The sequence below is a fragment of the Lontra canadensis genome, unplaced genomic scaffold (genome assembly GCF_010015895.1).
Source record: "Lontra canadensis isolate GAN:19392208 unplaced genomic scaffold, GSC_riverotter_1.0 scaffold23, whole genome shotgun sequence".
Lineage (NCBI taxonomy): Eukaryota > Metazoa > Chordata > Mammalia > Carnivora > Mustelidae > Lontra > Lontra canadensis.
The window spans coordinates 13554897-13577200 of NW_022631017.1; the positions used below are offsets into that span (position 1 = coordinate 13554897).

Consider the following 22304-nt stretch of genomic DNA (forward strand, 5'->3'; position numbering starts at 1 on the left):
TTATTGTGTTTTGTGGTGACTAGCTCAAACTCCTTCAAAGAATTCTTTGAATTCTTCAAAATTCTTCAAAGTCAACACTTTTCTATCTTACCACTTCCTGTCTACTTGGTCACAGCTAACTATTCCTCTGTAAATTCTCTGTTCCCTTGGTTTCCATGATACCAGTATTGCCCTGGTACTCGCCACTCTGCCAAAACTGGTCCTTCAAAGGCTAGGAATGACTACAAATTAACTTCCATCAGTCCTCATTCTCTCTACACTCTAAGCAACTTTCAATATTACAACTACCTCCTCCATGAAAGTCTCTGCTTCCTTGGTTTCTCTGATAGCAAGAACTATCCCTTGGCCTTCTAACCACTTCTGACTCCAGTTATGTGCCTCTTCTTTCTCCCCTAACCCCAATCTGCAGATTCCTCAAGGATTTTTCCTAGCCCCTCTTACTCTCTCTTTCATTCTCCCTTCCTTGGTGATATCATCCATTTCTAATACTTTAGACATCATTCTCAGGTATGTAACTTCTGCATATTTATCTCCTGGCTGACCTCCCTATCCAACTGTTATCTCTTGTTTCTAATATTGCTGGATCATCTGGACATTCATCTGGTGGCTCAAATTCAATATACCAAAAATATTTGTTATCTTTGCACTAAAACTAACTCCTTATCATGATTTTTGTTAGTGGATATCATACTTGTGTTAGGCTGGCTTAAAAACCGTTGAAATCATTCTGGAATATTTCTGGTACTTCTCTTTACCTTTGCCTTTCTTTTTTATCACCCTTCAGTAAAACTGTTCAGGGTTGCCTAAGGCCTTTCTCTGCACTGTCTTTGAATCCCTTCATTTTCTACTTCTTCTGAATGGTATTGCCCAGCTACAGATATGGTGAAGAACATCATACAGACTTCACAGTCTGGCAGAGGGAAAAAAGGGATAAAATCAGTAATTATAATACAGTGATGTAGAAGTAAAGGAGAAACATTCCAGGGAAGGGAGGACAGGTAGTACTTCTTAAAGGGGGTAACATATAAGCCAAACCTAAAAGATGAACAGGAGTCAGACTGATAAAGGCAAGATGAACATTCTGGAAACAATGGTAACACAATAATGCCAGTGAAGAAGACCACAACTCATTATTGATATGTAGGTAGCTCTGTAGGACTGGAGCTCTGGCTTCATGGGGAAAGCAGGAGGTAAAGCCCCAGAGGTAGTAAGAGTGGAGGGGGGCATTTGGGGCCTTGATTGCAGTTACCTATTGCTCCATAACTAACCACTATGAATTTCATGCCCTAAAACAACAGCCATTGATTATTTCTCGCAATTCACCAATTGGGCAGCCATCTCTGGCGATGGCTCATCTCCGCTCCATGTGGCACAGGCTGGTACTGCTGCACTGGGGTAGGAGGATCCAGGATCCTCCCTCAGAGGGCTGGTGCTTCAGCTGGGATGGCATTGGCTGGCTCTCTCTTTTTCTTTTCACCTGGTCTCTCAAGCTCTAGTAGCCCAGGTTCTTTACATGGAAGCTGTATCTGAAGAGAGCAAAAACTGGAAGCAGCAGAGCTTCTTATGGATTAGCCCAGAAGTCACAGGACATCCTTTCCCCTACATTCTCTTGGTCAAAGTAAGTCACAAGATAAGTGCGTTAGAAAAGAAGAAATAGATCCTACCTCCCTTTGAGAGGACCAGCATGAATGCGGAGGGATAGGAGGAAATGTTGGCAGCCATCTTTGAGGGGATGTTTCATAGGCCTTATAGATCACAACACTTTGAAAGGTACCATTATAGGATTTTAAGCAACAGACTGACATTTTAGACATATCTGTTTAAAAATATGTCTTTGATTCCTTAAAAAAGATTGAATTGCGGAGGGTGGGGAGGTCAGGGCCGGTGCTTGGGAACAGGACAACCAGTGGGAAGCCTCTACCAGCATGTTCCAGGTTAACCTCAGGAAATAAAACCTTCTATGGGCTCTCATGCCTTGCCAATATTTTCCTCCTCATGGAAACGAATGGAATGACGAAAATGTGATGAGTGTCTTTAAAATTTTTTCCTTCTTCCTTCCTTCCTTCCTTCTTTCCTTCCTTCTTCCCTTCCATTCTTTCTTTCTTTCTTTCTTTGGCAAGACACCACTGAGGTACCTACCCAGAACTCTTTGCCCCTTTCAGAAAGATGGATTCACATCTGCTGTGGGGGAGGAAATATGTAACATTGCAAATTTTCTGACCAGTGCTTTTTTATTTAGAAATACTACTCCTTGCTTATTTTACATTACTGTTTCTATAAACAAACCAGGAAAGTTGGATGGGACTTTTGGGGAAGGCAGAAGCCTGCTTTGTATTTCTAGGAGCTCTTCCTGAGTCAGATTGTGCAGGTTTACATGATGATAAAACCCATATGGGCACTTTATTTCTATGCAAAGTGAACCCCTTGACTCTTGCTTTTAGTCCCTACTACAGTGGTCTACAGTGCCTATGAAAAAGCCACAGAAAATATTTACACAATGTGAAATATTTTATTATACCACCTCGGTAACTAAATTTCCTTCATGAATAACAGTTTTAATATGCAATCAATTGTAACTTGTGCAAAGGAAAAAAGAGACTAGTGCTTATTAGTGCTTGCTAGAGCAAAAGAAGATCCAAAATCTGGGAATGGGAAGGAGATGGTCCTTTGGATTTTCAGGGGTTCCTGGATCCAAAATTTCAGTCTATAAACAAGAGTCTCTCTTTATTGGTATGAGAACCTGAAGATAAGGTTACAATGAGATGCCTCTTTGTCAGGGTGCAAATGTTCTCTCGGGTTTCTGAACATTTAGAGAATGCAATGGTGGGCATCAGGGATGATGTTAATTTCCCCCCACAGGCTCCAGAACGCCTTGGCTAGAAGCCAGGATCACTTAGAGAGATTTGGTCTCAAATCCCAGCTTTGCCATTTCCTAGTTATGTGACAGTGAGCAAATTCCTCAACCCCTCTAAACTTGGTTGGTTTTTTTTTCCCCCTCTGTAAAACCTCACTAAAAATTGTACCTCTTTTGTAGGATCATTGTGATGGGCAATAAGAAATACTATTTACACTTAGCCTAGTGAATGGCACAAGTGCTTAGTAAATTTTAACTGTTACTGTTTTAATGGACTTCCTGCTGATGTTTGCTGTTTCTTTTTACTTTTCAGGGAGATGTTAATCTCTGTGGCTCTGGGCCAGGTGTTATCCCTTCTTATTTGTGGAATTGGCTTGACCAGCAAGTACCTGTCAGAAGATTTCCATGCCAATACACCAGTCTTCCAGAGCTTCCTCAATTACATCCTTCTCTTCTTGGTCTATACCACCACACTAGCTGTCAGACAAGGTAAGCATGCAAAAACCCATATGTAACTTGGAATATAGCTCAATTTCTTTTTTACAAACATCTAGAAGAATGATGAGCCGTGACTAAATTAGCTTTTTTCACTTACAGCATCATAAGCCAATTCAGAACCTCAAATCTCACTTTTCTATTTTACAGTAATAAAGCAAACAGAATGAATGAATAAATCACAAAGAAGCAGAAATTGTGTGAATTCAGCGGGAAGTGGGAAATGCATGTATAGGCAAAATGTACAATTGCTCACTATCTGAATTTCTGTTAATGTTCCTCATGCCCCTCCGTGAATCTAAATAGAGTGCTTCCCTGGAAGCTGGAACGGCCTGATGCAGCTGTCCTCACTCACGCCCGTCCTGAGAAATCCAAGGGAAAAACAGACAAATGTATGTTCCTTGGGAAGGTGTCACAAGAAACATAAAAATAGTAAACACGAACAACTCTATTAATAATAAAGGGGAAAAGAAAGGAAAGAAAACTACCACAAATGGTCAGAGGAGATATTCTGTCTAAATTTAGAATAGCTAAAACAATAAAACAAGTCCTCTAACAATCAAAGCAAGAAAAACTTATAGGGGCACCAGGGTGGCTCAGTGGGTTTAAGCCTCTGCCTTCGGCTCAGGTCATGATCCCAGGATCCTGGGATCAAGCCCCGCATCTGGTCAGCAGGGAGCCTGCTTCCCTCCTCCTTCTGCCTGCCTCTCTGCCTACTTGTGATCTCTGTCTGTCAAATAAATAAATAAAATCTTAAAAAAACAAACAAACACAACTTTTTAATTGGCCTGAAGTTGAAATATTTGGGGGGGGGGGCGTATCTCTAGAGAATGTAATTCAGAACTGTATGACTTAACACTGAATCTGGTGTAAATCCTCTTTCCTCTGGCCCAGAAACAGCTAACAATTCACCCCCTAGAAGCTGTTCACTGTGAAATATGAATTGAGAAATAATCATTAATAGGTTCAAAGACAATTATATACCTTATAATAAATAAGGATATGTGAATAGCTTTATTCATCAAACCTAATAATCATACTTTTTTAAAACTTTTATAAGAACTGTATCAAGTATTTCATTTTTATGCTTTATATAAATGGCCATACAGAACAATATTGCTTAATCATAACAATGTGGCCAATACTAGATTTTGTTCATCTGGGACTGAATTCCAGTTTAACTTTGGAATTTTTTTAAGTATTGGAAAAGCTAATTTCATTTACTTCTCAAAAAATTATATTATCGGTGCTTTGCTTTAAAACTACAATAGACATAATTAATTTAAGAATAAAATTTCAACTAAAACTCGGGCTACAAAAGTTCTAGATGTTGAGTCTCAGCTATATTTCCTCAGTGTGATCTGGAAGCTAACAGTTTGCACACTACTAATACAAAAAAGAAAACCTACGAAATTCACAGGAATATGGTGAATTTATCTTCTCAAGATTTTTAGAATGAAATCGTCTAGGTAAGAGATGGTGAATTGTAACTAGTCTTGGAGGTTCTTGCCCATCTTACTTTCCAGGAATCCAGAGATTTAACAAAAACTTCATGAGGAAAAATATAAAACTGTCACTCTAAGAAACAAAATTTCACAGTCAGAAAAGCTTAGAAAACTACATATAGCAAAAGACCTACACTTTATAACGATACCTTTTGTCAAAACTCTATAATATGCTAGACACTATGTATGTAAGTTATCTCTATTATTCCTTCAGTCAAAGAAAATAAGTATTATCATCCAAAATTTTATAAGTTAGGCAACCGGTGTTTCACCTGTGTCAGGAAGCTGCTCTAGGGGGTAGAACTAGTTGCTGTAAGGCTCATCCCAGGCCAAGGTCACGGGCCTCCTGGGATTCCCTGTAACCGCATGTGGGATCTAGGGGAGGCAGGAGGAGGAAAAGAAGATACTTTTGAACAGAAAGAAGGGGTTTTGCTTGAATTTTAAAATCCTGAATAAGAAACCAGCCCTGGGGCGAGGTATAGTGAGGCACAGCAATGAAATCAAGACAATGTGATTCTGGATTGGGTGGGGAGAGTGGACCAGGGAGAAGCACCCCTGGCAAGAGGCCAAAAACTAGGACAAGGAATTTGGAGCCTCTTTGGAAAAAAGACTGAAGGGCACCTGAGGAAATTCTGTTTATCCCATCCAGTGATGGAGAGAATCAGTTTCTAAAATGACCTATCTGGAGATTTCTGCCATTGCCTCAGATTACCACTCAATTCACTGACAGTCTTTATGTTGGTGTTTACTTAGAAGGTTTGTTTTAATCTTCATCTTTAGAATTTTTTTTTTTTTAAGATTTTATTTATTTGGTAACAGGCAGAGATCACAAGTGGGCAGAGAGGCAGGCAGAGAGAGGAGGAAGCGGGCTCTCTGCTGAGCAGAGAGCCCGATGTGGGGCTCGATCCCCAGACCCTGGGATTATGACCTGAGCTGAAGGCAGAGGCTTTAACCCACTGAGCCAGCCAGGCGCCCCTCATCTTTAGAAGTTTTAAAAGGCTAGCATTAAGCTAAAATCAGGAAATCAACATACTAATTGCATTAATTTTTTTATAGGCTGATTCAATAGTATGTTCTAGAGACATAATTTCTTTCCCTGTGCACCCCACGATATGAGAGGGAATGAAAAACAGAGCAGAGAGGATGAAAGGATGAAAAGTCTGGTGTGTACAGGGGACGTGCTCTCACAGCCACAATTTCTTCTTTGCTGGTACTTCCTGACCACTCTTCCCAGAGGTCTGGAAATCAGGACTGAACAAAATTACTGTCTTTCCCATTATCCCAGCACAGACACCGTTTACCTGCCAAGTCATCATTTAATTTGATGTCACCTTAGGCCACATAACTGCAAGAAGTTAGTCTCAGGATATTTTTAAACAAATATTTTTTATCATTGTAACCATACAACTTCTAAAAAGTTATGATTATCACATGTGAATACAATGTGATAAATGCAAGAAGGCTTTCAAGAGTGCTCAGGGTGATACTATGGCAAATGCCTTGTGGAGATTTGACTTAAAATTAAACTGAGTCCTCTTTACTAGATTTGCTCTGAACCAGTGACCAAAGACCTGAAGCAACAGGTTCCAGTAGAAATTCCAATACAACTCCAGTTCAAGCGGGAGTTCTGAACTTGTCCCTTATTATTAATTGGTTCATACAAAAAAAATCTGACTTCCATCCTCCTTTAAAAAATATCTATCTTGTTGGACAAGTTTTAAGTCTAACCCTTTCCTTGACTGGTGACAGGTTTTTATCCCAGATAGTTCTATGATACGCTTCTTTTTTTTTTTTTAGATTTTATTTATTTATTTGAGAGCGATGAGAGGGCATGAACAGGGGAGGAGCAGAGGGAGAAGCAGACACCCTGTTGTGAGAGGATTCCCCACGTGGGCCTCAATCCCAGGACCCTGGGATCATGACATGAGCCAAAGACGGTCACTTAACTGACTGAGCCACCCAGGCGCCCCTGTTCCAGATAGTTCTAAAATTCAAAACAATTTTGCTGTTCATAACGAAGAGCTTCAATAATACAACTTTACAGAAAAAGTGTGCTTCAAACAAGTAGTTCTGTTGACATTGTAGCAAGTTTGAGAATTTAACTATAACTTCAGTAGGTTGATAGTATCCACTTTTGAGAAGTTGTATAGGCAATTAAAATTTTTGAAGTAAGTAAGGCCTGAAATCCAGACTCATGCTGTATGTACCTAGTAGGGCTTCAGGAATTATAAAGGAAAGCTCAGCTCTCTTCCTTCTTTCCCTTACTCATGCTATTGTCACCAGATGTGTGGTATTTTTCCTACCAACCAATTCTGTGACACCAGCTGGGTGTCCTATGGTTGATCTCAGTTCTGACCCTGTCTACCCAGAGATAGCTAGCATAAGATTACTCAGGTTAAGAACTGAATCTCACACGACTGCCCCCTCACTTCAGAGGCCAGTCACAAGTCTAGGTTGTAACCTGTGCTTTTGACTGATGGACTCCAAATCAGACATTCCTTCAGCTTCCTTCTTAAGTTTGATGAACTTTCTAGAGTGGTTCCCAGGACTCAAGAAAAGAGTCTACTTACTGTTATCAGTTTATTTTGAAAGGATATGATAAATAATATAAGTGAAATTCCAGAGGAAAGAGATGAGCAGGGCAAAGTATGTGGAAAGGGGCATGGAGCTTCCGTGCCTCTCTGGGCATGCCACTCTCTCCGCACCTACATGTGATCATCAACCCTGAAGCTCTCTGAAGCCTCTACTTTGGAGATTTTCATGGACGCCTCACGATGTAGGCATAATTGATCATTAACGCCATGTCCAGCCCCTTGCCCTTTTTTGGGGAATGGACAGCTGGGGCTGAAAATTCCACACTTCTAATCATGGCTTGGACTCTGTGGTAACCACTCTCTATCCTGGAGCCCACCAGGAGTCACCTCATTCAAACAGAAGACAGTGCCATCACCTTGGAAATTCCAAGGGATTTAGGAACACTGTGTCAGGAACCAGGGTCAAAGACCAAACATTAGAACAAAAAATGCTCCTGAGTACTCTTATTACTTAGGAAATTACAAGAGTTTTTGGAGCTCTGTGCCAGAAACTGGGGACAGAGACCAGTATGTATATTTTCTGTTGTCTCACAGGACTGTAATTACAAAAGTATAGGGAAGCTTACAAAATTTTTATGGATTTGCCTAGGAAATTCTCAAAAGAAGACTCTTCCTCATATCTACTTTTTTTTTTTTTTCCTTAAAATTCAATGTAATGCTAGCTGAAACCAGGAAGCAGAGAACACAGAAAGCAAAGACTATCAACAAGAGGAAAGAATAGACTGGGATCTAACTAAAGCCCAACCAGTTCTTGCATTTATGTTGTAGAAGCAAGAAATGTGACAGGCTTTTAAAAACAAAAGTGAAGATAGGATATCAAGAAAAAATATGTCATCCCACCTTTGGCCCATAAACTTCTCTTATCAATTATTATAAGAATCCTGATGCTTCCCAGAACTATTTTCAGCATTTCTTGAATAGATACCATGGTTCCTCTTCTGGCAATTTTTAACTTCTGAGTGTAGATAAACCATAGTTTTTAAATAGTCAATAATTTCCTTCTTCTTTTCTTCATCTGCAGTTTTTCTCACTTCTTGCCTCCTTAATTCCTCTTTATTTTTCCATTCACTTTTTACTCTGTGATGGGGAAAGAGAGGATTGTGAGGCAAAGGCAGGATGCTGAAGGGGGAAAAAATCACTTTCAATTTTTTTTTCCTCCTCCAGGCATGATGATTTAAAAAAAAGGGGGGGGTATCAATTATAAAAGCACAAATAGAGAAGTGTTTGCTTCATTTCGTAGACAGACCCTGGAAAGAAAATAAAATGCTGTCACCGCTGATCATCATTAGATATATTCCTGGTGACTCGTTCTATATGTTTTGCTTTTTCATTGAAAGATACTTTTATAAAGTCTCCAATTTTGAATAAAAGATCACACTTCCAGCTAAAAACAATTTAATGGGTTGTGCATGTATTTTGCTTTTCAGCAAATTCTTGAAACATGGACATTAAGGAATTTATTGAATCATTTATACATTTCTTTGTGTTAGTGTGAAATGAAACAGGTCTCTAAGAGTACTAAGAGAGCGCTCATAAACACATCACCCCCTGGAATCCCTTTGATTTTTTCTAAAGAGAGGATACTGAAAAGTAAATGCATGATATACTCTTCATGAAAAATATCCTCACTTTGAAAGACAGAAATCCTAGTTCAAATTTCAGTTCTAAGGGGAGGGGGCTGAAAAAATGAACTCCATTCATTTATTTTAAGCACTCTCTTTCTCCCTGCCTGCCTACACACCATCTCCTTTTTCCTACTCAGGGCCTTCAAGTAGGGCAGGACAGCTGAGAGAAGTACATAAAAATGACAGCTTTGTCCACACACAAAAGCTAGATGCGACTCATGGCCCAGTGGCCCAGACCCATAGCCCTCAGCATTTTCAGCAAATGCTCTTTTCGGAACTTGTGCCCCAGAAAGCATTTCTCCTTTTGGTGGTAGCTGGGAAAATATTAATTAGTAAGCAATTGCTACCTCTTCCCACACCAGACAGTTCATATTTGTTCTCTGAAGAAACACTGCACTTCTTACGTAGAGTTACATAGGCTAAAATCATAATTACCAATGTTTCAAGACTAAAAAAAATCTATGTAATTAGAAGAAATGTAGGACTTCATGCAAAATAACATAGACCTCTCAGAGTGTTACAATGACATCTTAGAAACTTACGTATCTGTCAGATCCTAGAGTCACCTGAGCATCTTTTCTCCCTAGTTCTGTAAATCATATACTGTATTTAGATTCCACTGAGATAACCCTCTTATGAGATTCAATCCTTTTTTTAAATCCTAGTTATTATATTATCTGGATATGCACTTTTAAAGAGTCCACTGATCATTGTGATTTAAAATAGTCCTTTTCTATTTTCTTAATTGAATTGATCTGATTTTTGTTTTCTCTTAAGTAAAATTTAATAAATCCATCCTTTTTTAAATCCTCTGTGAATCTTTACCCCCCTGCCTTTGTTGGAATATGCCGTAGGGAGTCAAAAACACAGGCCAGAGCAGTGAAAAGCGTTAAAGCAGGATTCAGGGTTTTCTCAAATCAAAAGCCCAAGTTATGCTCACACATAGCTCAGTTTCCAGTTCTCTGGAAAACCTTGACTAAGTCACTGCGGAGGACTGTTAGTGGGTTGTCAGTATAAGAAAGCAGTTGGCAAGTGTAAATACTGAATTATAACAACCTTGAGAGTTGTGAGGGAAATATTATTGTCACTTACCTAAGTCTGCTGAGGTAATATTCATCAGAGCCTCTTGAAAATTCTCCCATGTGGGAAATCACCTGGCAAACCTCCATTCCTATTTCTTGTCAGGTTGCCTTTATTTTTACTTAAGTATCATTGGAGAGTTCTAGCCCCCATAGTAAAGGCTGTACTTTGGGAATTGAGGTATTCAGATGAATCCTTGGTAGACACTCCATGGGAATTATGCTTGTGTTATTGGGGAAGGGAGAAGAAAAGATGGAGGGGAGTGGTGAGGAAGAGGGGAATATACACAAACCATACTGGGAAATGATCAAAGAAAATCATAAGAGAAAACTAGAGTCCAGTTCTAGCAAAACTGTCTGCCAGCATATGGAACAACTGAAACTCTCGTAGACCATTCTATGAGACCATTCTGCTGGGAATGCAACATGATACCACCACTTTGAAAAATATCTTGGCAATTTCTTATAAAGATAAACATACACTTACCGTATGACCCATCAATCACACTCTTATAAGAGAAATGAGAATATGATGTCCACACAGAGAACTATATACAAATGTCCATTGCAGCTTTGTTCATAATTGCCAAAAACAGCAAACAACCCAAAAGCTCACCAACTTGTGAAAGGATAAACAAGTTGTGGTGAATTCATACAATGGAGTACCACTCAGCCATAAAAAGGAGTAAGATACATGCAATGATATGGATTAATCCCAAAAGCATGACGCTGAGTTCAAGAGGTTTGGACATGAAAATTTCTATACTGTGTAATTCTATACTGGGTAATAATGTGATGTTCTGGAAAAGGCAAAACTGTGAGGTGAGGAAATAGTATGTGGTTGCCAGAGCCTGGGAATGGGAGAGATTGACTGCAAAGGGGAACAAAGGAACTTTCGGGGTATTGGAAATGTTCTATAGAGCTTGATTATTGTAGAGGTTACAGGAATATATCTATCTATCTATACGTATATCTAGATATACGTATAGATAGATAGATAGATATACGTATAGATAGATAGATAGATAGATAGATAGATAGATAGATATATTCCTGTAACCTCTACAATAGAGGTTTAATAACCTCTACAATTTATACATATATATATGTATATAGATATATATATACACACACATTTGTGAAAATGCTTCAAGCTCTGCACTATAAGAGATGGATTTTATCACATGTAAATTATACTTTAATAAACCTGATCAAAGGGGGAAAAAAAAAGAATGAAAAAAAAATTGACCGTCTACTAGCCCTTCATGGTTAGCATGATAAAATAATGTCTCAATGGGCCCAGAGTTTTCCAACAGGGAAACTATAGTCGCTATTCCTTCAGTCACTTATGGATATTAAATCATTAAATCTTCCCACTTCACATGACATGCTCTTAGACTACAAGGATGAGTATAGTTTCAAAAAAATACCTACTCCAAGGACCTTGAACTCTTAACTTATCGAGCTTATAATCCATTAAACAATGCAAACACACACACACTCCGTACATATGCGGTACTTAACAAGGCGAATCTGCCAAATCAGGTCTTCCAGTGTTAATCAAAGTTAAGAGGATCCAACAGAGCATGTCTTCTGTGCGTTAAAAGTGGATGAATCTCAAGTAGAGTGATACCTTACACAGAACTTTCAATATCACCTAAATGACATTTAGATTAAAGGAAAATGACATGAATATGCAACACTATCTTCTCTTAATGAATCCTCATATAAACATTCACACAGGCACACACACACTATACATCACACTCTCCCTTATTCCCCATGCCAAATACTCATTTAAGGAATGCCCTTCTGACTCTTTCATTCCAAATAGCATATAAGCTTGGAAAGAGGGATTATCTCTCTGTCTTGTCTGGAGTCCATGTTGACTGTTAATTCTGGAAATCTTTAAGCATTCACCTATCCATGCTGAGAGCTGGCATAGAGCAACACTCATTCTTGGCACGAAGCTCCAGTGTTCATGTAGGAGATTGAAGGGTAGTTACAAGATGATAACTGTATTGCCTGAAGGAGATAAGTCCCCTTCTGCCAAAATAGTGCTTTGTATGTAATTAGTGTAAAAATTCAGAGGAATAGAGTTTATCCTTACAATCATCTTTCTCATTAAAAAAGAATCATAATGGAAGAACAAAGCAGTCCCTGCAGTGAGTTGAATTGCTTTCCCTAAGTTTTCATTAAATCAAAGACTCAGCAGTTAGCCATCTTGCAGATACTCTCACTGTCTGCTACATGAGATTTGCAAGGGAAAAAAATGAAGCAAACATTTTTTTTCCCTTCACAGGATTAGAGCTGCATTGTGGTTACTTTAGATCAGAATTCCCTGTCTATGCATTTTTTTTTAGTATCTGGTTTCATTGGTTTCCATTTCTGAGATTTTTGAGGACCAGAAAAAAGATCATTTAACTCACCAAATTTAAATGTGGTATTTGTAAATGGTGGGTTCTGACTACAAGTTGGAGTGACTGGGCCTCTTCAGTGACCTATATGAGGAAAAACATAAAGGAAATGACTTGGAAATAAAAAGGAATGGGATCAGAATTTATATTTTTGACCATTTTTTGTTTTACTCTTTGACACTTCTTTCTATGAAGTAGCATGAATATTACTTTCTTTTACTTTAACTATCTAATTAGCCATGTCTAAGAAAATATCTATCTTTAAGAACCATATTTAGGAATTACTACTTAAGTCCACTAAATTAAAGTGTAATTTTAAACAATTAGGGTCTAGACTTTTTCTGTTTCTCAGTTAATCCAAACTTAAGTCATCCCGGTAAGTTTCCATAACTTTTTTGTGTTGTTTTCCCTCATTTCATATGTCAGGGTAGTAATAGTTAACTGCCTTACGGGTTTCCTATGGACTAAATGAAGTGATGTATGGAAAACTTGTAGCACAGAGTCAGGCATATAGGACCACTGAGTGCATATGGTCTGCCATCATCGGCATTAGATTGAACTTAATAAATATTGATTCTCCTCCCTAGCAAGTTGGATTTTACACAAATAACCCTTAATTTGAATAAATTTGAACATGAAGACCCTGAAATTCACTAGCCATTTTCCAGCAGTTGTGTTCTCCTTAACTTGTTTCTGGTATGATGCATAGAAGAATACAAGGAAGAGACATTTCAGGTGTTTCCTTACCCACTGTGGTGGCCAATGTGAGTGAGGGAACTCACTGATGGAATTATTACACTGGTGCATGACTCATTCTGAAATCCACTAGCCCAAGTCCTTCTCCCCCAGGGTGTGGAGTGGGTGTCTTTTGCCTGAGAAAGCTAAGCCAAGGGGAGCAGTGAGCACCCAGAATCTGTCCAGAGGGAGCCAGAGCCACCCTTCTACTTTCAGGCATAAGTGCACCGAAACTATGAGAGATCATAAAGGGGAAGGGAGCATTGCCAAAGGAAAACTTGAAAGAACAATTCCCTAGATCAGTGCTTGTCCCCAGAAATGAATGAGTTCTTTGCTCTACAGCTTTGATTTTGACCATAAAACCTCAAAGCACAATTGTTTCCCACCCTTTCTTTTCCTCTTGTTTGTGTGTATGTTTCCTTGCTCTTCTCCCATTTTCTCTTCATCCAGCTTCCTCCTTCTCCTATAATCATAACTGACACAAAAATGGGAGGAAATGGGAAGAAAACATTCTCATTCACTTTACTGAGATGCAACTATCACTACAACTTTAGATACTACAGAGAAGATCTACATTCAGTTTAAGCCATGCCTGCAAGTTACTAATCCAAGTTACTACTCTTTATTCAAGAAAAGGTTTGGAATCAAAAGGACACCAATGAAGATCAGTATGTTGTAAACTAAGTTTGATCACCTCTTTTCCTGAGTGTTTTATTTCTTCCACAACACACACACAGTGCATCTGTGAACCGCACCCAGATGAATACGCATATAGAAAGCAAAGCAGATCCAAAGCAGCTGGGAAAATCTCATTCATCTTTGGGCTGCTGACCAAGGCATATGGCAGCTGGAGAAGTTGAGGACAAAGAAGTGTGGTTTGACCAAAGCCAAGAAGAGATGGCATTTCTGTCCAAGATAATTCCCGGCAAGGAGTCAGTTATTGGGCAATGGCCATAGATGCTTTAGAAGACCTATTATTACCACAGCAGGAATCCTTCGGATGTATTCCCAAGGGGAGGGGAGGGTTACTGTTTTATAATCCAAATCCCAAATCTCCATTAGTTATTTGGAAAAAACAGTGAGCAGCACGTCCCTTTTCGGGCCATTTCACTAGAAGCCATAGTACAAAATCTATAGGCAGAGCTCAGTCTTACTAATGAATGACTGCACAGACAAGAATTGTCCTTGCATGAGCTCATTAAAAGGAATCGTGCTCCCATTTTTTGACACAGCAAGAACGTTTGTTCTATTTTAAAGTTGAAAAATAAAATCAGGGTGGGGAGAGGAAAAAATAAAAATAATCCAAGATGAAAAAGAGCTGTAAAATGCTCTGAGAGAGCACAAAGCTTTGGGGGCTACATAGCCAGTGAAATGGCCACCAGTCTGTCATCCTCTAGCTGAGAAGAGGGGACGGACATGCTGACAAGATCATGGAGCTCTCACTCACCAATCTTGCAGCAGGAAAAGCATGCCACAGACAAGCTCAATGGACTACTGGGGTCTCACCCGATTCAAAGCATCTGGTTCTGTACCTGCAAACACATTTCAACTTTTTGGCTTAGTGGATGTCATTCGTGGAGGTCGAAATTTCCAACTGTGCTGTGTTAAACTCAGGGCCGTTACAGCACGCTTTAAGCAAGCTATTGATTTTAAACTTTTGTCAGACTAAAAGAAACTAAGATCATTCAGAAGCAAACAAAGAGCTCAACTTCTAAAAATAAAGTTAAGGAACTTGGTAACTTCTTTTTAACAGAGAAATGTGTGGGCAGATCTTATGTAAGTGGCATAAATGTGGAAGTCTCTGCACTGTTAAAAATTGTAAGTTATTTACTATATGGGAACTTAATAGATCTCAACTCCTAGTTTCTGTTGTTTTGGCATCAGATATGTTGAATAATTGGGATACCTCACTCCTAAAGTGTGTTCCTATACTCAGAGTGTCTCTTAACGAAAGGAATCAGCCCTATATACACAAGCCAAGGATGCAACTGCTCCCCAGCCTACTGAGTTTTATAGTTTTAGTTCTGCCCATGTTTCCTTATACAGAACCTTCTAGAAGGCTCTGAACTGATTACATCTTGCTCAACTATCTCTTACCTAGATTTAATTTCTCTCACCTTCCTCAGTCACACATCTCTTCCTTCATGTATTCATCCATCTATTATTTCATTCATTTATTTAACAGGTGCTTTTTTGAGGGCCTTCTTCTGTTAGGCACTGTATGACCAGGTGTGAAGGATGCCTAACCGAGTAAAGATGATCTCCCTTCACCTGCTCTCATAAGCTCACAGGTGAAAAAAGGAGCGTGACTAGTGAAGAGTCCCTGTAATTGCAAGAGGCCAGATTTGAAGGCCTCACTTTCCCTCCTCTCCACACATCTTCACTGTTAAAGAATTTACTTCTTCTTTGTCATCTATTTTCACAACTCTTCTCTCCATCAGCTGCCAGTCCTTGGTTTTGCTGTTGTTCACAGCAGAAGAATTCATTACAAGCAGTTACAATTAATACTTTGCTACTTTGTGGCCTCCCCATGGCCTGCGCACACACCCTTTATTCTAGGATCCTGACTTTATACTAAAATAAAAACAGTTGTTCCTCCAGTTCCTGTATTCCACCCTCCAACACACACACACACACACACACACATGCACACACTCTGTCAGTCTAGGAGAATACAGTGCAGATAACATCCTTTATTTAGACTTAGCTGTGGTGACTTCTTGGCTGCTAAGCTTCTGTGAGCTAGGGCGCTTGGCTAATTTCATGATTGTTAGTGATTTCCAAGATGCCCAAAGGTCTCCTATCCTCTTATAAAGCAGCTATATATTGATCACAGGTCTCCGTCACTTTGCCTGGCTTGTGACCCCTTTGTGTAGTAGCAAACAGTCCCTTACATTTTTAGCTTTACCCCTTTAGGAAGCCATTTACCCTTCTGGCATTTGCTGGTATATGAACTTAAGTTCTTCCCAAGTTTCAACAACCCCTGTAAAATATTAGAAACCATAATAATTTAGTGTTATAAAGTGAAAAGCAATAACACAGTAAAGAATTTTAAAGCTCATTAGCTTTATCTCAGTACCTGACAAGAGGAGAAAGACTGCCAACCACTCACTGGGACCATTAGCAGCTGTGGAGCAGCAAGAAGGAGAATTTTGGAGTAGTGAGTAGTATTTTGGAGAAGTGAATTAATGGTGCCTTTGACAACCGGTCTCACAATATGTATAATTTCCAATAGTCCCAATTTGTTTTCAGAAAGTAGCCAGATAAATATCTAACTAAACACAATTCCTTTGATTATGATTCCTTTGAAGAAACCATTATTGCATCCTACCAATCTTGTACCAAAATTCCTGATCTAATCTATTCATGGTTTCCCCAGAAAACCAGAAAAAAGGTATCTCTGCCTAGCAAGTGTATCTCTAACCCCAGGTATCCCCTGTGTATCTATGCAGCTGTCATTGTTAAAATTGAAACACACCTAACAAACTATCTTAGAAAACTCCCATCATCTTTGGTATTAAAGTTACATTTGGTTAAATAAATAAAATCTTTAAAAAAATATATGTTACATTTGGTTGTGGGATATACTGATTGATTCAAAGTTGTCTTCAGTTAAATGTTACCATTATTTATTGAGCCCACTATGTACCAGACACTAGGTGAGCCCCTTTCAGATACCCTTTCCCTATCTGCATTTGCTCTAGCATGCCTAAGTGAAGCCACCTATCACCCTTACCCCGTTACCTGAACTGCTGTGACCACTCCTGATCTGTGCTCTATCTCTGACACCTGCCACAACTTCATCACTATGCCCTCTTTTAAAAGTATTTGTTCTAAGCTGAAGTGCATTAGTCAATCAGGTTTTGGATAATTATGTAAATTCTTTATTTTTTATTTATATTGAATCAGGATTTTTAAAAATAGCTGGGGGAAGGAATTGGTGATTTTTTTTCCATACTCATTGAAATCAATGCATACTTCCCAGTTTTATTCATTGAACCAAAATAAAGTCTTTTAATAAGGTTCAAGAAGCTCAAAATCAAGATACTAGAATGTTGTTATTCCTACTTTCTAATTAGCCTTTCTGCTTGAGGAAAGAGGGCCAACGATGGAATATTCTAATTTTTGTTCTCGGAGCAGAGTGTCTTCTAAAGTACAAGCTAAGTTGCTTTGGATTTCACAGTGAAAACACTGATCCAAATGTAAAACAAAACAAAAACTTAATATTTTAGGTACTAGTTTCATAAAAAATAACTTTGGGTACACTACATGGCTCAGTCGGTTGAGTGTCTGACTCTTGGTTGCAGCTCAGGTCATAATCTCAGGGTCTTGAGACATAGCCGTGTGTTGGGCTCCACACTCAGCAGGGAGTCTGCTGGAGAGTCTCTCTCTCCCTCCTCCTCTGCCCCTCCCCTGCTCTCTAAAATAAGGAAGTAAATCTTTAAAAAAATAACTTTGGAAGATACTGTCCTCTGTATACAGCATTACTGCTAATCTCAAAGAATTCCATTTAACCCTTAATATAGAGCTTCCCACTGAAATCAATTCAATTTGGTTGAGTTACAATACATTGAAAGACCTCCTTAATAATATACCTTCCAATCAAAGACCTTTGTTGGACTGCTTCCAAGGCAAATGTCTACTTTGTAAAAACGGCTAAATACTAGGAGGAAACCATGAAAAGCCAAGAGACTGAGACCATATTTGAGGTGACCGTGTCATAGCCATTTAAAAAATTTATGTTTATGTTTTTTAAATTACCCAGATAATACATGAATATAAACATCACGTTTGTATAAATATAAATATTGCAAATACAGACATATTTTTTTTTAAGAGATAGTAAGTACTTCCCACCACCCAAATAAATCCTTCTCTTCTTCAAAGGTATCTTTGTTAAAATTTTGTTATTCATTTTCATGGGACTTCTTTGTATATGCATTCAAATATATGGTTATAATACGTTTTAATGTAAATGCTAGGAACTATATATACTGTTTTGAAAGTTGCTATTTTCACTTAGTAATATATTCTGGAAAATTTTCCATTTCAGTACATGTACATTCACCTTATAGTTTTTAATTGCTACAGTACTATTGTTAAACTCTCAATTAGTAGTCATGCAGATTATTTCCAGTTTTGAATTATTCAATCCATTTTATAAGAACTATCCCTGTAAATATAATTTAAATGAATGTGAGAGTGTTTTGTAGTTTAGATTTCTAAAAACTTAAATTCTGAGTCAAGGACATTTTAAATATTGATATAATATCACTAAATCTCCCCTGTCCAGAAAGTATTACCGGTTCAAAAGCCTACTAAGAGTACTTTAGAGTATATTTTCCCACTTACTTATCAACATTGGATATTATCAGTAATATTTTTGTCAATCTAAAAGGTGAAAAAAACCTCATTGTTTTAAATTTCATTTCCTTAATTACCAGTGAAGTGAGCATCCATTTTTATGTTTATTGGCAAGGTGAAATGGTTTTTGAATCCTAAAATAAAAACACAAAATGATAATGATCCTTACCCAGTCTATTCATGGTGTAAGACAAAGTCCTGGTGGACTCCTCTCCTTCTTTCTTTCAGTCAGTCTCTTGTTTTCATCTCCTCATGAATTAGTGCAAAGAAGGGAAAACAAATGAGCCCTGTGATACATTCCCCTGGAAAAATGCCGCTGCCAGAGCACTGGAGTAATAATACAGAAATTTATATCATCCACAAACCTTTTATAGTAGTGTAATTAGCAAAGCTATTAATATTACCTAAGCCTAGCGGTTTTTTTTATTGCTGTAAACACAGCTTGTGATCATATAAATGACATCAGTATTAATCCTTTAGGGAACTGTGTAAACCAGAGCACTTGGGTCAGTTTAGGTAGGGTTTAATCAGAATTTCCATTAAAAAAAAAAAAAAAGATTCTTTTTGCTTAGAAAGCAGAAGGATAACCTTTGGGCATTTACCAGGTTTGGGTTACTGAGGAGGTTTACTGGTATAGATGTACCTGGGAGGAATGTATTGGAGAGAAATAGAGAAATTTTAAGCTGTATCAGTGTAGATTTATGTCTATTAGCTAAATATATCTTGGCTATTTCTATGGATCAGTGTTATTTATATACAGTTTTCTTCTCTCTTGTGCACCTTTATTAATATTTAATTCAAAAATGAAGTGACTTTAGTACATCTACTTCATATCTCTTTTTCAAAAAATAAGGAATGTGACATGGAAGTAGGCTCCAGGAATCCCAAATCAGTGTAAATTAGCAATGTGGTTTAGAGGACTGGTGTGGGAATCAGGACAATAAAATTACACTGAAGGATGGTCTCTACTATGAATGTGTTTCTTCCCTAAACAAGTCAGCTTAGTATCTCTATGACTCAAATTTCCTGTTTAAAAAAAAAATGAGGAAAACTATCCAATAAAAATTGTTTATTAATATATATTGATAATTTTATGTGCTAAGAGATGATGTCATTAAAACATTAATCTATTTGATATTTGAGGGTTGTATTCAATTTATATGGCTTTTTAAATGTTAAGCCCTAGCTCTAGCTCTAATAAAACTAGTGTATTTCAGGTTGAGTAAGATTTTCTGAAACAGTAAGTGCAAAGTCAGGCCATTCAAATTGGATGATCATTGATAAGATCAATGATCTTATCATTGCTCAGAGAAGAGCACAATTAAAGAAGGGAGAAGAAAATAAAGAGGGGAGAAAGAAATAGTGCACAGTGAGTTTGATTCTATGAACACACTATACACCATTTCAAGTACCCTCCCAAAGGAGAAAAACAAAAGAAATGAAAATGTGTAGTATAGCTACAATATACTTAAACCTTACAAGTATTATATGGGTCATTTTATATATGAAAAAACTGAGGCTCAGAAAGATTAATTGACTTATCAAAAATTATATAGTGGCTTTTGTTTAGGATATAATTAGTCACGAAAGACCATCATCCTCACTCCAACAACAAACATATATAAAATCATAGTTTTTTCCTGAACTCATCAGAAAGCTAAGGAAGAAAAGAAATCTAAATGTATAAATTCCAGAAAATTCCCTTTGTAAGACAGAAAAGATTCAGTTTCTTTCATCCCTGGCAGAGTGACAAGAGAAGGAATCCACGAAGAGAGAGGCAAGAAAAAACAGCAAAAACTTTATATTAACGTACACATGTAAGCTGGTTTGGCAGATTATATTCTAAAGGACCTTAGCCACAGAGCAGTTTTATATACACAGACTGTGTTCCATGGGCCTTTGCCTAGTGCTGGGCATGTATATCAAAAACTGAGAGATGGCACAGAAGAACTAAAAGAGACTCTATCTGGTGTGTGTGGGGCCTCCTCAAGTGCATGACAGCCATGTTTTGAAGATGGAGAGGAGCAGTACTGGAGATCTGAGAGAAATGAACCAGAGGCAGTCCACACTTTCAGCTGCCAAGGATTGGCAGCACGGCAGGACAGTCGAGGGAAATCCTTCTAAGATGTTCCAGGCAGAGAGAGATTTCTATAGGTTCAAAAAGCCAGCTGCAGGACCAGAGAGCGAAAAGAAGTCCCCAGAAACCCAACAGAAGTCAACTGAATTGTAAAGAAAAGGTCTATTTTTCATGGTTCTGAAAGTTGGTACCTAGGGATAGAGTACAGAGATCTCCAGAATCTCACCAGTAGTCAGACCACAGGTCCTGAAGAAGGGTAAGTACTGATCCTGCTTTCAAAATATTTGAAGTCAGGAAATGCCTGGGTGGCTCAGTTTGTTAAGCATCTTTGTTTGGCTCAGGTCAGGATCCCAGGGTCCAGGGATTGAGACTCACATTGGCTCCATTCTGAGCCTCCTTCGCCCTCTGCCTACTACTCCCCCTGCTTGAATTCTCTCTCTCTCTCTCTGACAAATAAATAAATAAAATATTTTTTTTAAAAAGTAAATCTTCAAAATATTTTAGGTTAGTAGTGAACTAAGTGAAACTAAAGCTGTAAGAAATCCCAGTCTCAGTGATCAGACTGAGTCCTCCCACCAGGCAAGCAGCATAACACAGGAAAAGGACATTCTGTTTTTGAAAGTAAATATTTTTTTCATTCAGTCTCTACTGCTATTTTGTACAAAATACCCAGGTACAAAAAAAAAAAAAAAAAAAAAGATTACTAGAGAAGTGAAGAAGCAAAAAAAATGTGACACATGGTCAAGAGAAAGTAATCAATAGAAGCCAACCCAATAATGCCATGGATGTTAGAATTATCAGATAAGAACTTACTAATAACTATGATCAGAAGCTTAATTTTGGGTGGAAGAAGTTTACAGCACTCATGAAGAAAAGGGGAATTTCATCAAAGACAAGGAAACTATTCCTAAAATAGTCAAATAGGAACATTAGAGATAAAAACTTTTTTAAAAAAGTATAAAAAATGAAGAATGTAGGATTCAGTAGAGGAAAGAATCTGTGAATTTGAAGATAGGTGAGTACAAAGTATCCAGCTGAAGCACAGAAAAAAATGAGTGGGGGAAGAAAAGAAAAACAGAATAGACTATTTGGGACAATATGAAATTATCCAAGAGGCCTATTATTGAACTTCCAGAGCAAGAGGAGAGAAACAATGGGGCAGAATAAATATTTGAAGAGATAATAGTTAAAGACTTCTCAAATTTGTTGAAAGGCATCTAAAAATACAAGAAACTGGGGATATATACTGAATTTCCATTGAGTAACTCAACGTGGCCCACTTTCCTTGATCTCATTTCTTAGACTTGAAATGTGAAAAGTCATAAAAAATTTTTGTCAGCCTTTTTCTGCCATGATAAATCCTCATTGCCAAAAAAATAAGAAATTCAGTACTTTAAATGTGCAAATTCAGTATATTCCACTTCTTTCTAACTTAAAGAAAGCCATTGGAGAGAGCAGAATTTTCTAATCAGTTTACCATAATGGCACAGAGATCATTGTTTAGGTTATAAAGAAAAGTACAAAGTTTTATATGGTTTTCTGCTGCCAAAGTATCTGAT

At 38.0% G+C, this 22304-nt stretch overlaps 1 protein-coding gene across 1 annotated transcript in view; it reads left to right on the forward strand.

Moving 5' to 3' along the window:
- Positions 1-22304, forward strand: part of SLC35F1 (solute carrier family 35 member F1) — a 385982-nt gene that overhangs the window by 241589 nt on the left and 122089 nt on the right. The window contains exon 2 of the mRNA XM_032862394.1: positions 3168-3343. Within this exon, the coding sequence (XP_032718285.1) occupies positions 3168-3343 (176 nt within the window). The remainder of the gene's footprint in view (positions 1-3167; positions 3344-22304) is intronic.